The sequence below is a fragment of the Salvelinus namaycush genome, chromosome 22 (genome assembly GCF_016432855.1).
Source record: "Salvelinus namaycush isolate Seneca chromosome 22, SaNama_1.0, whole genome shotgun sequence".
In the NCBI taxonomy this organism is placed as follows: Eukaryota; Metazoa; Chordata; class Actinopteri; order Salmoniformes; family Salmonidae; genus Salvelinus; species Salvelinus namaycush.
The window spans coordinates 19699883-19712356 of record NC_052328.1 but is presented as its reverse complement, the minus strand read 5'-3'; the positions used below and the strand labels follow the sequence as shown (position 1 = coordinate 19712356).

Here is a 12474-nt window from a genome sequence, read left to right as displayed (position 1 = left end):
ACCCTTCAGGTAAACAGCCTAACTACACCATTGAGGTGTAGAATCTATAGAAAACACAGACAAAAATGAATGTAACAACTTTTTATTTATGTGTACCATAATATACAAACTGGATCTGTACATAAATATGTGGTACTCCACCCCACACATAACAGCCCAAACTGGAAACAGACGCCTCACAAGTCCTCAACTGGCAGCTTGATTAAATAGTACCCGCAAAACACCAGTCTCAACGTCAACAGTGAAGAGGCGACTCCGGGATGCTGGCCTACTAGGCAGAGTTACTCTGTCCAGTGTCTGTGTTCTTTTGCCTATCTTAAAATGTTATTTTTATTGGCCAGTCTAAGATATGGCTTTTTCTTTGCAACTCTGGCTAGAAGGCCAGCATCCCGGAGTCGCCTCTTCACTGTTGACGTTGAGACTGGTATTTAGCGGGTACTATTTAATCAAGCTGCCAGTTGAGGACTTGTGAGGCGTCTGTTGTTCAAACTAGACACTCTAATGTACTTGTCCTCTTGCTCAGTTGTGTAACGGGGCCTCCCACTCCTCTTTCTATTCTGGTTAGAGACAGTTTGCTCTGTTCTGTGTAGGTAGTACACAGCGTATGAGATATTCAGTTTCTTGGCAATTTCTCGCATGGAATAGCCTTAATTTCTCAGAACAAGAGTAAACATGAGTTTCAGAAGAAAGTTATTTGTTTCTGGCCATTTTGAGCCTGTAATCAAACCCACAAATGCTGATGCTCCAGATACTCAACTAGTCTAAAGAAGGACAATTTTAATGCTTCTTTAATCAGGACAACAGTTTTCATCTGTGCTAACATAATTGCAAAAAGTTTTTCTAATGATCAATTAGCCTTTTAAAATGATAAACTTGGATTAGCTAACACAACCTGCCATTGGAAAACAGGAGTGATGGTTGCTGATAATGGGCCTCTGTACGGCTTTGCAGATATTCCATAAAAAATCTGCAATTTCCAGCTACAATAGTCATTTACAACATTAACAATGTCTACACTGTATTTCTGATCAATTTTATGTTATTTTAATGGACAAAAAATGGGCTTTTCTTTCAAAAACAAGGACATTTCTAAGTGACCCCAAACTTTTGAACGGTAGTGTATGTTTGAGTGAGAGGAGAGTGTGTGTAAGCACTTCACCCAGAGGTGTGAATCAACTGTGTTTAAGGTGACTGCTGCTTTACACTCATTTCCATATTTACTATTGGATAGATCTCTGTGCCTTTTGTAACCAGGTCTTCCTTACACCTCAACCTCACCGTGGTGACTGTTGCTAGGTGAACAGGTGACACAGGAGACAAAATATACTTCCCTCATCAGTATCTAGAAAAGCAAAAGGAAACAATCGAAATAGCAGGTCTTGAAAAGGCTTGAGAAAAGGTTTGGTGACAACAAGGCTTCGGAAAAACAAAGTAAAAGACAAAAGTTGAGGGAAAAGTCAGTTCTTTGCTGAGATGACAGGAGAGGGGCTTTGGAAGAAGCAGGAAGGCTGAAGATGACAGGAGAAAGAGACGGAACCCTCTCCTCCGATGTTCTAGATCCTGGGATCTAGCTGGGACGGCTGTGGTTCTCCTGTTCCACTGGGCGGTTCTGGGTTCTAGGCCTTGTCCTCCTCCTCACTCTGTGAGGGCTGTGACTGGGAGACAGGCTGCAGCTTGGTGACCTGGCCGATGCCTTTGGTGGCTCCCTCTCTGAACAGCAGCTTGGCCCCCACCTTCAGGTACTCTGGGTGCTTAATGAATTTAAAACACACCACCGCCTTCTCACCTGTCCTCAGCTCCTCCTGTGGTACACAGATAGATGGATTAGTAGTTTCATGGAAGACTTGTATAGAATATTATCACTATGTTAACACTTCACAACTATTCATTCTACAAATCCTTCAAACTTGTGTTGACACGATACCAGAAATATTTAAGTGTGTTAACTTTTGTGCAGCATGAGAGGGGAGCTAACATGATACATCCCAGACTCCCAGTGCAGGCTAGCAATGAGTAAGGGGGAGCAGGCAAGGTTCACGCTATAATAAGGGGTAGGGGGCGTTGATAGACAGGCTTGATCCGTGAAGTACCGAAAGTAAAAAAAGATACAGTACCAAACGTTTTTTCATGTTCTAGTATCGAAATAGGACAGACGTTTCGGTATACCGTGCAACACTGCTTCATAAAATGTTCTGTCTGTGACTGCAGGGTTTACCCAGACAGAGAGGATTGTGGTACGGTGGAGGACTGACCTTGCCATGCACAGCCTTCACAAATCAAATCAAATTTTATTGGTGACATACACATGATTAGCAGATGTTAAGGCAAGTGTAGCGAAATGCTTGCGCTTCTAGTTCCGACAGTGCAGTAATATCTAACAAGTAATCTAACAATTCCACAACAACTATCTTATACACACAAATCTAAAGGAATGAATAAGAATATGTACATATAAATATATGGATGAGCAATGACCGAGAGGCATAGGCAAGATGCATTAGATTATATAAAATACAGTACATACATATGAGATGAATAGTGTAAGATATGTAAAAAATATTAAAGTGCCATTATTTAAAGTGACATTGTTTAAAGTGACTAGTGATCCATTTATTAAATTAGCCAATGATTCAAGTCTGAATGTAGGCAGCAGCCTCTCTGTGTTAGTGATGGCTGTTTAACTTCACCAGGGTAGGGGGCAGCATTGGGAATTTTGGATTAAAAGCTTGCCCAAATTAAACTGCCTGCTACTCAGCCATAAAAGCTAGAATATGCAGATAATTAGTAGATGAGGATAGAAAACACTATAGAAGTTTCTAAAACTGTTTGAATGATGTCTGTGAGAATAACAGAACTCATATGGCAGGCAAAAACCTGAGAAAGAAATCCAACCAGGAAGTGGGAAATCTGAGGTTTGTAGTTTTTCAACTCTTGCCTATCGAATACACAGTGTCTATAGGGTCATATAGGCTTCTACTGTGAAGTGGGGGCGAATGAGAGGGGAATGAGTCAGAGGTCTGCCAGAGAGCCACGAGCTGACCATGCGCGTTCACGTAATAGTTAGCTTGCGTTCTATTACATTTTTACAGACAAAGGAATTCTCTGGTTGGAACATTATTGAAGATTTATGTTAAAAACATCCTAAACATTGATTCTATACATCGTTTGACATGTTTCTACGGACTGTAACGGAACTTTTTGACTTTTCGTCTGCACCTAGTGATCGCGCCTCATAAATTTTGATTACTGGGCTAAACGCACGAACAAAAAGGAGGTATTTGGACATAAATGATGGACATTATCAAACAAAACAAACATTTATTGTGGAACTGGGATTCCTGGGAGTGCATTCTGATGAAGATCATCAAAGGTAAGTGAATATTTATAATGCTATTTCTGACTTCTGTTGACTACACAACATGGCGGATATCTGTTTGGGTTGTGTTGGTCTCTGAGCGCTGTACTCAGATTATTGCATGGTGTGCTTTTTCCGTAAAGTTTTTTTGAAATCTGACACAGCGGTTGCATTAACGAGAAGTTAATCTAAGATTCCATGCATAACAGTTGTATCTTTTAGCAATGTTTATTATGAGTATTTCTGAAAATTGATGTGGCTCTCTGCAAAATCACCGGATGTTTTGGAACTACTGAACATAATGCGCCAATGTAAACTCAGATTTTTGGATATAAATATGAACTTTACCAAACAAAACATACATGTATTGTGTAACATGGAGTCCTATGAGTGTCATCTGATGAAGATCATCAAAGGTTAGTGATTCATTTTATCTCCATTTCTGCTTTTTGTGACTCCTCTCTTTGGCTGGAAAAATGGCTGTGTTTTTCTGTGACTTGGCTCTGACCTAACATAATCGTTTGGTGTGCTTTCGTTGTAAAGCCTTTTTGAAATCGGACACTGTGGCTGGATTTACAACAAGTGTATCTTTAAAATGGTGTAAAATACTTGTATGTTTGAGGAATTTTTATTATGGGATTTCTGTTGTTTTGAATTTGGCGCCCTGCAGTTTCACTGGCTGTTGACGAGGTGGGACGCTACCGTCCCACATACCCTAGTGAGGTTAACAGTCTGATGGCCTTGAGATAGAAACTGTTTTTCAGTCTCTTGGTCCCAGCTTTGATGCACCTGTACTGACTTCGCCTTCTGGATGTTAACGGGGTGAACAGCAGTGGCTCAGGTGGTTGTTGTCCTTGGTGATCTTTTTGGCCTTCCTGTGACATTGGGTGCTGTAGGTGTCCTGGAGGGCAAGTAGTTTGCCCCCAGTGATGCGTTGTGCAGACCTCACCACTCTCTAGAGAGCCTTGCGGGTTGAGGGCGGTCCAGTTTCCTTAACAGGCGGTGATACAGCCCAACAGGATGCTCTTAAAACATTTTAGGGATCCCTTCACCCCCATTCCCGCTCGGATCCCGTTAACGGGACTGATTTAACAACATCCAGTGAAATTGCAGCACGCCAAATTCAAAAACAGAAATACTCATAAAAATAATTAATTAAACATACAAGTGTTATACATCAAAATACAGCTTAACTTCTTGTAAATCCAGCCACAGTGACAGATTTCAAAAAGGCCTTACGGCGAAAGCAGACCATGCGTATATCTGAGGACAGCACCCCGCATACAAACACATAAAAATCAGATTTCAACCAGGCAGGTGCTACATAAAAATCAGAAATAACGATATCATTCATGCCTTACCTTTGAAGATCTTCTTCTGTTTGCACTCCAAAATGTCCCATAAACATCACAAATGGTCCTTTTGTTCGATAAATTCCTTCATTATATCCCCAAAATGTCAATTTATTTGGCGCGTTTGATTCAGAAATACACCGGTTCCAACTCGCCCAACATGCTTACAAAGTATCTAATAAGTTACCTGTAAACTTGGTCCAAACATTTCAAACAACATTCCTAATGCAAATGTATGTATCCTAAAACGTAAATAATCAATAAAATTTAAGACGGAATAAACTGTGTTCAATACCGGATGAAAACAAAGTGAAGCGCGTTCCAGGTCGCGCTTATTCAAACAGTTTTAGAAACTTCAGAGTGTTTTCTATCCAAATCTACTAATAATATGCATATCCTAGTTTCTGGGCCTGAGTAGCAGGCAGTTTATTTTGGGCACGCTTTTCATCCGGACGTGAAAATACTGCCCCCTAGCCCAAAGAGGTTTTAATGGTGCATCTGTAAAAGTTTGTGAGGGTTTAAGTTGAAAAGCCACATTTCTTCAGCCTCCTGAGGTTGAAGGGGCGCTGTTGCGCCTTCTTCACCACACTGTCTGTGTGAGTGGACAATTTCAGTGTGTCCGTGATGTGTAGGCAGAGGACCTTAAAACTTTCCACCTTCTCCACTGCTGTCCCATCGATGTGGATAGGCGGGTGCTCCCTCTGCTGTTTCCTGAAGTCCACGATCATCTCCTTTGTTTTGTTGACGTTGAGTGAGAGGATGTTTTCCTGACACCACACTTCGAGTGCCCTCACCTCCTCTCTGTAGGCTGTCTCGTAGTTGTTGGTAATCAAGCCGAATACTGTTGTGTCGTCTGTAAACTTGATGATTGAGTTGGAGGCGTGCTTGGCCATGCAGGGATTTATATTTTAACTTTTGATACTTAAGTATATTTTACCAATTACATTTTATTTTGATACTTAAGTATATTTAAAATCAAATACTTTTAGACTTTTACTCAAGTAGTATTTTACTGGCTGACTTTCAGTTTTACTTGATTAACTTTCTATTAAAGGTATCTATACTTTTATTCAAGTATGATAATTGGGTACTTTTTCCACCACTGTCAAATGTATATGTGTCACTCTCTTTCCTTATCTTGCTATCCAGGACTCCTCCCCTCACCCTGCTCCACATTTCAGCCAGTCAATTTAATGACGCACCCTCTGCCGGGGCCGGAGGAATCACCAGCTTCCTGTCCAGTGATGTCACTTCCAACCAGGCCTCCACTTAGTCTCGCTCTGTTTCAAAGAAGGACTCCACCTCCAAGAGATCCGGCGCCATCCAGTCCTTCTTCCAAAGAGCTACAGCGAAAGGGACGAAGAGGGAGATTAAGAAAATGATAGGGACTGTGGAACCTTTCTCCCGCCTTCCTCTTTTCCTGTGTCTTTCTCTGTAGTAGAGAGGTGTGTGTCTGAGAATGAAACCCCAACCTCAACTCTATCTAGTACATCTTGTCACTCTTCTTGTGTAGAAAGCTTATCAGCCAGCCACCAGACTGGCATCTCCTTCTTTCAGGAAGACTCGGGAGAAACCAGCAGCCCGTACCCTTAGCCTCATACAACAACAGTCGTGCAACGGGCAGAACAAGATGTTAAACAGCGGGATATGATACAATAGGAAGTGTCCGAATAGAACTATTCCCATACACTGGAACGACAATTTCAATAGGGTCTTAATACTGAGGTTTAATCTTAATGTCTTGTTTTAACTGTTGACATCAGACAGGTCACACCAGGTCTTTGACCTCAGTACAGTCCTGGTTGCCTCTATGATGAGTGGCATTGCACCATTCGTGAAGAATCAAGTGATCATCCCTTTCATAACACAGTGGTGTTTCAGTCTGACTCACAGTTTCTAGTGTCTTGCATCAGCTGAGTAATAGAAAGGGAGGCGGCTAACAAAGGGGAGGCGAGAGAACTTCATGGACCCATTTATTATAGCTTTTCACCAGGGCACCCTTCAGGTAAACAGCCTAACTACACCATTGAGGTGTAGAATCTAGAGAAAACAGACAAAAATAAATGTAACAACTTTTTATTTGTGTGTGCCATAATATACAAACTGGATCTGTACATAAATATGTGGTACTTCACCCTCATTTTTTTAATAGAATTAACAATTTTTTAAAAAGGAAAACAAGGTAGAGAATACGTGACACTTGTTGGTGCTGGACTAAAACAGTCTGAACAACAGGTGATATATAATTGAGTGAAATTAGAAACCACTACAAATCTATAAAAAACCAGAAGCATTACTTAGATGCAAAAATCAATTTACAACATCTGATCAGCTCTTTTCATATTTTGGTTCAAATAGTCATTTTCACCTCTGAGTGCACACATAATACCATATGTGCAACAAAAAGAGCACATTTAGTTGCCCCTCTTAAATAGTTTTAATGCCGCGTTCACATGCTAGTTGGAAATAGGAAATTCAGAAATGTCCAACTTGCTAACTGGTTGTAGATACACGTACCGCGTTCAACCAGTTAGCAAGTTGGAAATTCCAGAGTTCTGAAGCACGTAAACGAAGCATAAATGAGCGAGTGATTTCTCTGCGTCATTCTTTCTAACATGCAATAACTTGACACTTTATATGGTCAACAGCAGACTTGAACAAACAAATTCAGCAATCAACACCTTTCCCTATTCATCATCTAGATATCAAAAGTTGTTTCAAGGAGTAGCACCAAATCAAGTTGATTTACCTAAAAAGTTGTAAAACCTTGGGGTGTCATGGAAAGGTACTCCAAAAGTAGTTCCACTAGGCACTGTGTTTTACCCCTTCATAAATCAGAAACAGTAACGTAAGGGAGAAGACGACAGAAAAAGACAACCTCAGACACAATTGCCAAATAGGGCAGTTTAAACATAGCAGCACAAAGTGGCCGCTTTTTAAACAATAAGCATAATCAACACACACAAAGTAGTCACTCTCTTTGGGAGAAATGGCTGACTATTCCTCAAAGACACTCAAAATGATCAATAAAATCTCAATCATTGGAGTAGTTCTGTGAGAGAGTGGAATGGTGTCTATACTGTATGAACTATACTGACCTGAGTAACTAAAGCACTTGAAAAGTAGGTAGCAACACCATTCGTTGGTTAGTCGGGCTATCGTGAGGCATTGCTGCGAGTTACAAACATAATTCTCAAACTGTGCCAGAGGAACTTTACTGGGGATGAATGTCAGCGAGATCATTGGCCATCTTGGCCAGTTTATCACAAGGTCAAGTTTTACCCATACATCACAAGCTAAAAGGAAATGCCTCATCATAAAGTGCCAATGTGAACAACATATTCAAACATGGTATAAGAGGACTTTTGTCACTTTCAGCCAGGCACTGTGCAGGTCATACAAACCAGATGATGTGGGATTATGAAGTTGACAGAAGAGGCATCACAATTCTAACCTCTGACATCCTAGTTCTGTAGCTGCAATAGAAGAAAACTCACATCGATCTGCCATCAGTCAGTCCTGTCTGTATTTTTAGTTTGTAAACATTCCAGACATCTGGTAACAGAACTCAGTGACTTTTCAGGTGATAAATACAGGCGTCTCGGTGTGTGTGGACGCACCTGTGTACTTGTGTTTCAGTACACGAATGTATGTTTGAGTGAGAGGAGAGTGTGTGTAAGCACTTCACCCAGAGGTGTGAATCAACTGTGTTTAAGGTGACTGCTGCTTTACACTCATTTCCATATTTACTATTGGATAGATCTCTGTGCCTTTTGTAACCAGGTCTTCCTTACACCTCAACCTCACCGTGGTGACTGTTGCTAGGTGACACAGGAGACAAAATATACTTCCCTCATCAGTATCTAGAAAAGCAAAAGGAAACAATCGAAATAGCAGGTCTTGAAAAGGCTTGAGAAAAGGTTTGGTGACAACAAGGCTTCGGAAAAACAAAGTAAAAGACAAAAGTTGAGGGAAAAGTCAGTTCTTTGCTGAGATGACAGGAGAGGGGCTTTGGAAGAAGCAGGAAGGCTGAAGATGACAGGAGAAAGAGACGGAACCCTCTCCTCCGATGTTCTAGATCCTGGGATCTAGCTGGGACGGCTGTGGTTCTCCTGTTCCACTGGGCGGTTCTGGGTTCTAGGCCTCGTCCTCCTCCTCACTCTGTGAGGGCTGTGACTGGGAGACAGGCTGCAGCTTGGTGACCTGGCCGATGCCTTTGGTGGCTCCCTCTCTGAACAGCAGCTTGGCCCCCACCTTCAGGTACTCTGGGTGCTTAATGAATTTAAAACACACCACCGCCTTCTCACCTGTCCTCAGCTCCTCCTGTGGTACACAGATAGATGGATTAGTAGTTTCATGGAAGACTTGTATAGAATATTATCACTATGTTAACACTTCACAACTATTCATTCTACAAATCCTTCAAACTTGTGTTGACACGATACCAGAAATATTTAAGTGTGTTAACTTTTGTGCAGCATGAGAGGGGAGCTAACATGATACATCTCAGACTCCCAGTGCAGGCTAGCAATGAGTAAGGGGGAGCAGGCAAGGTTCACGCTATAATAAGGGGTAGGGGGCGTTGATAGACAGGCTTGATCCGTGAAGTACCTAAAGTAAAAAAAGATACTAAAACATGAAAAAACGTTTGGTACTGTATCGAAAAAGTACCGAAGTTTCGGTATACTGTGCAACACTACTTAATAAAATGTTCTGTCTGTGACTGCAGGGTTTCTCCAGACAGAGAGGATTGTGGAACGGTGGAGGACTGACCTTGCCGTGCACAGCCTTCACAGTAGCAGTCTGTCTGATGTTGCCCACGTGCACAGTGACCTGGAAGCCCTTGTGGAAGGTCTTGGCGTGGAATAGCAGCACGATCTCCGCCTCAAACAGCCAACAGATAGTGGGGTTCATCTCTGGACTCACCATCACCATACCCTGGGAGGGAACACACAGGAAGTACAGTCATTAAACACAATGAAACAGAACAATGGAAAATATGTTGATATTAGAAATTTAAGGCAAACACTACTGCATAAACCACGATGAACAGAGACGTACAACTCAGTTTCAGCAGCTTGGGTGACATACAAGTACACACAGTTTGAGCGTCTCACCTTGCGTAACAGCGAGCGGTCGAAAGCGTCCAGTGCGAGCGTGGCGGCCTGGCCGGCCCTCAGTACCCTGCATGCTGAGCGGTTCCTCTGGATGCTGCACACTGTCAACTTGAGGAACTGACCGGAGTCTGTAGGACCCACAACCAGCTGCTCCCCCTCACGACAGATACCACTGGATGGATGGGGAGAGATGGATGAGAGTTTGACAGATACCACTGGAGAGAGGGGGGGGGGGGGGAGTTTGACAGATACCAATGGAGAGAGACAGAGGGGGAGGAGAGTTTGACAGATACCAATGGAGAGGGAGAGAGAGAGGGGGAGGAGAGTTTGACAGATACCAATGGAGAGGGAGAGGGGGAGGAGAGTTTGACAGATACCAATGGAGAGGGAGAGGGGGAGGAGAGTTTGACAGATACCAATGGAGAGGGAGAAAGAGAGGGGAAGGAGAGTTTGACAGATACCAATGGATGGACAGTTAGACATACCACCACTACATGAGAGAGAGACACAGAGAAATGTAATAAGACAAAGAGGGAAGGTCAGACAGATGCTACTCTACAAGGAGAACTAGATAAGAAAAAGGAACATGACAGAGAGGAGAGGACAAGACACTGAGGCTCCTATAACAGTGCACTGACCTGTATAGAGTTCCTCCCACCACTGTCCCCACATCAGGCACTGTGTAGATCTCATCCACCTACAGGGAAAGCACACACTGTCAAAACACACATTTACATTATTGCTATTCATTTACTGTGTGTGTGTGCGTGTATGTGCGTGTGTTACCTGAAACTCAGTGAGCTGTTGCATGAGCTCCTCCTGCTCCTTGCTGTTGCTGAGTGGGGGGATGATGTTGAAGAAGACCTTGAGCAGATTCAGACTTTCCCCAGACACACTGGACACGGTGAAGATGGGAGTGATGCTGCACAGGAAACAGCACCACCACCGTCACATGACCAGGGCTATGACAACGCACACTATGACCAACATCAAATGACCAATACAATGATATGACGCTAACATTATGGCTGGAACCCTGTGTGGCTGTGTACGTACAGTACATTAAGTACTGATCATGACACTGTACGTGTGTGGAGGATTGACCGTGACAATTTATTGTTAAAATGAGAGGCCGCCTGGATCTTTCATTTAAATACGCTTGCTCCTTTCGGTCTCAACGTAGACTTGATCTGAAGCCATTCTTGTGATTGTGTTTTTTATATTCATTGTAAATGTTTGTTGGCCTATGTAGCCAAATTGTATCTATGCTCGTATGTTTTCCATTCATGCTTTTTATATGTCCTATTTATATCTGTAATATTTATATCTGTATATCTGTCATATTTATATCTGTCATACTTAGATCTGTATATCTATATATCTGTAATATTTATATCTGTAATCAAGCCACACCCAGCCATGATTGAAAGGACACACAGGTGTCTGTAAAGTATATAAGCTAGTGACCCGCAGTGTGTGTCATTATACCTTGATGAAGACAGCTTGTCTGTCGAAACGTTGGTTATTAAATTATTGCATCCGAGCTCCTAGTGTGTACCTGGGTGACTGAGCAAACTGCTGTGCGGCCGTGACGGCATCGTCAGCAGTGGACACCACCAGAGGCACCTTGTTGCAACCGGGCTGTTTGAGGATGCGCTCTAGCTGCCGGACCGTGCGCTCCACCGTGTCGCGCTTACACAGGTCCACCTTACTGACCACAATGAAGATGGGTACCTTCAGAGCCATGGCCAGACCCAGGTGCTCCCGTGTTGTACCGGCTGGATGGGGCACAGAGAGGGGGGCGCAGGTTAATACGAGTCATGTCCATACATTTCATTGATGTGTCAACACAGATCTCTTAACACTCTTTAATCATATAGTATGTTATCAAGTGTTCTGTATGGTGCAGCTTTTGGCTTATATCACTGATTCAAAAAGCATGCATTCTGAAGCTTATTGATATCCATGTAGTTAAGTACAGTGTTGGGGTGCCAGCAGATGAGACTGCTTATCTAGAGTTTAAACCCCATAGAAAGAGACTGGGACATGAGGCCAGGTTAATAACATCAGGTAAACAAGCCATGACGTAGGTTGACTGTTATGTCATGGGAAAAAAGTGTGCAAAGGTGAGACCAGATAAACCGAGAGCCCAGTGACATAATCACACTTTGACACAATCTCAACAATTTGAGATCCCCGGCCATCTGATATGGATATAGCCTAAAGTTGTATACATATTTCACAATAACTTTGACCCTAGCCATATGTTGGCTACCTCAAAGTTGATGTCACTGTGCATGTTTTTTTGCTGGGTGTGACTTTTAGATGGAACCTGAGAGAGTTGAGCGACTGGAGAATTCCGTCACATGCTACTACACGTGGACTCAAATCATCACGTCTGATTCCATTAGATAATCATCACATAGGAACCCATTTAAAAACTAAAAACACACACTGCAAATGTAATTAGCTTTCTGGAGCCAGACGGTTTGTACACAGTCATACGCTTCTTATCACTCACTGAACAAAAATATAAAACGTAACAATTTCAAAGATTTTACTGAGTTTGACTGATTTCTTTATATCAACTAATTTAAATAGATTCATCAGGTCCTAATCTATGGATTTCACTTGACTGGGAATACAGATG

The 12474-nt window shown here is 42.4% G+C and overlaps 1 protein-coding gene across 2 annotated transcripts in view; it reads right to left on the bottom strand.

The window, feature by feature from the left end:
* Positions 1 to 1124: 1124 nt before the first annotated feature.
* LOC120017642 (GTP-binding protein 2-like) overlaps positions 1125 to 12474 on the bottom strand; it is a 31577-nt gene continuing 20227 nt past the window's right edge. Inside the window, exons 7-13 of one of the 2 annotated variants that reach the window (XR_005472131.1) lie at positions 11383 to 11602; positions 10611 to 10746; positions 10463 to 10521; positions 9825 to 9996; positions 9481 to 9645; positions 8510 to 9030; positions 1125 to 1273 (exon numbers count right to left, since the gene is read on the bottom strand). Coding sequence is in view for 1 of the 2 variants with exons in the window: in XM_038960546.1 (XP_038816474.1) it covers positions 8845 to 9030; positions 9481 to 9645; positions 9825 to 9996; positions 10463 to 10521; positions 10611 to 10746; positions 11383 to 11602 (938 nt within the window). In the remaining variant the exon portion in view is untranslated. Of the gene's footprint in view, positions 1274 to 6767; positions 9031 to 9480; positions 9646 to 9824; positions 9997 to 10462; positions 10522 to 10610; positions 10747 to 11382; positions 11603 to 12474 lie in introns of those variants that run through there. The other variant, XM_038960546.1, reaches the window with a different exon arrangement.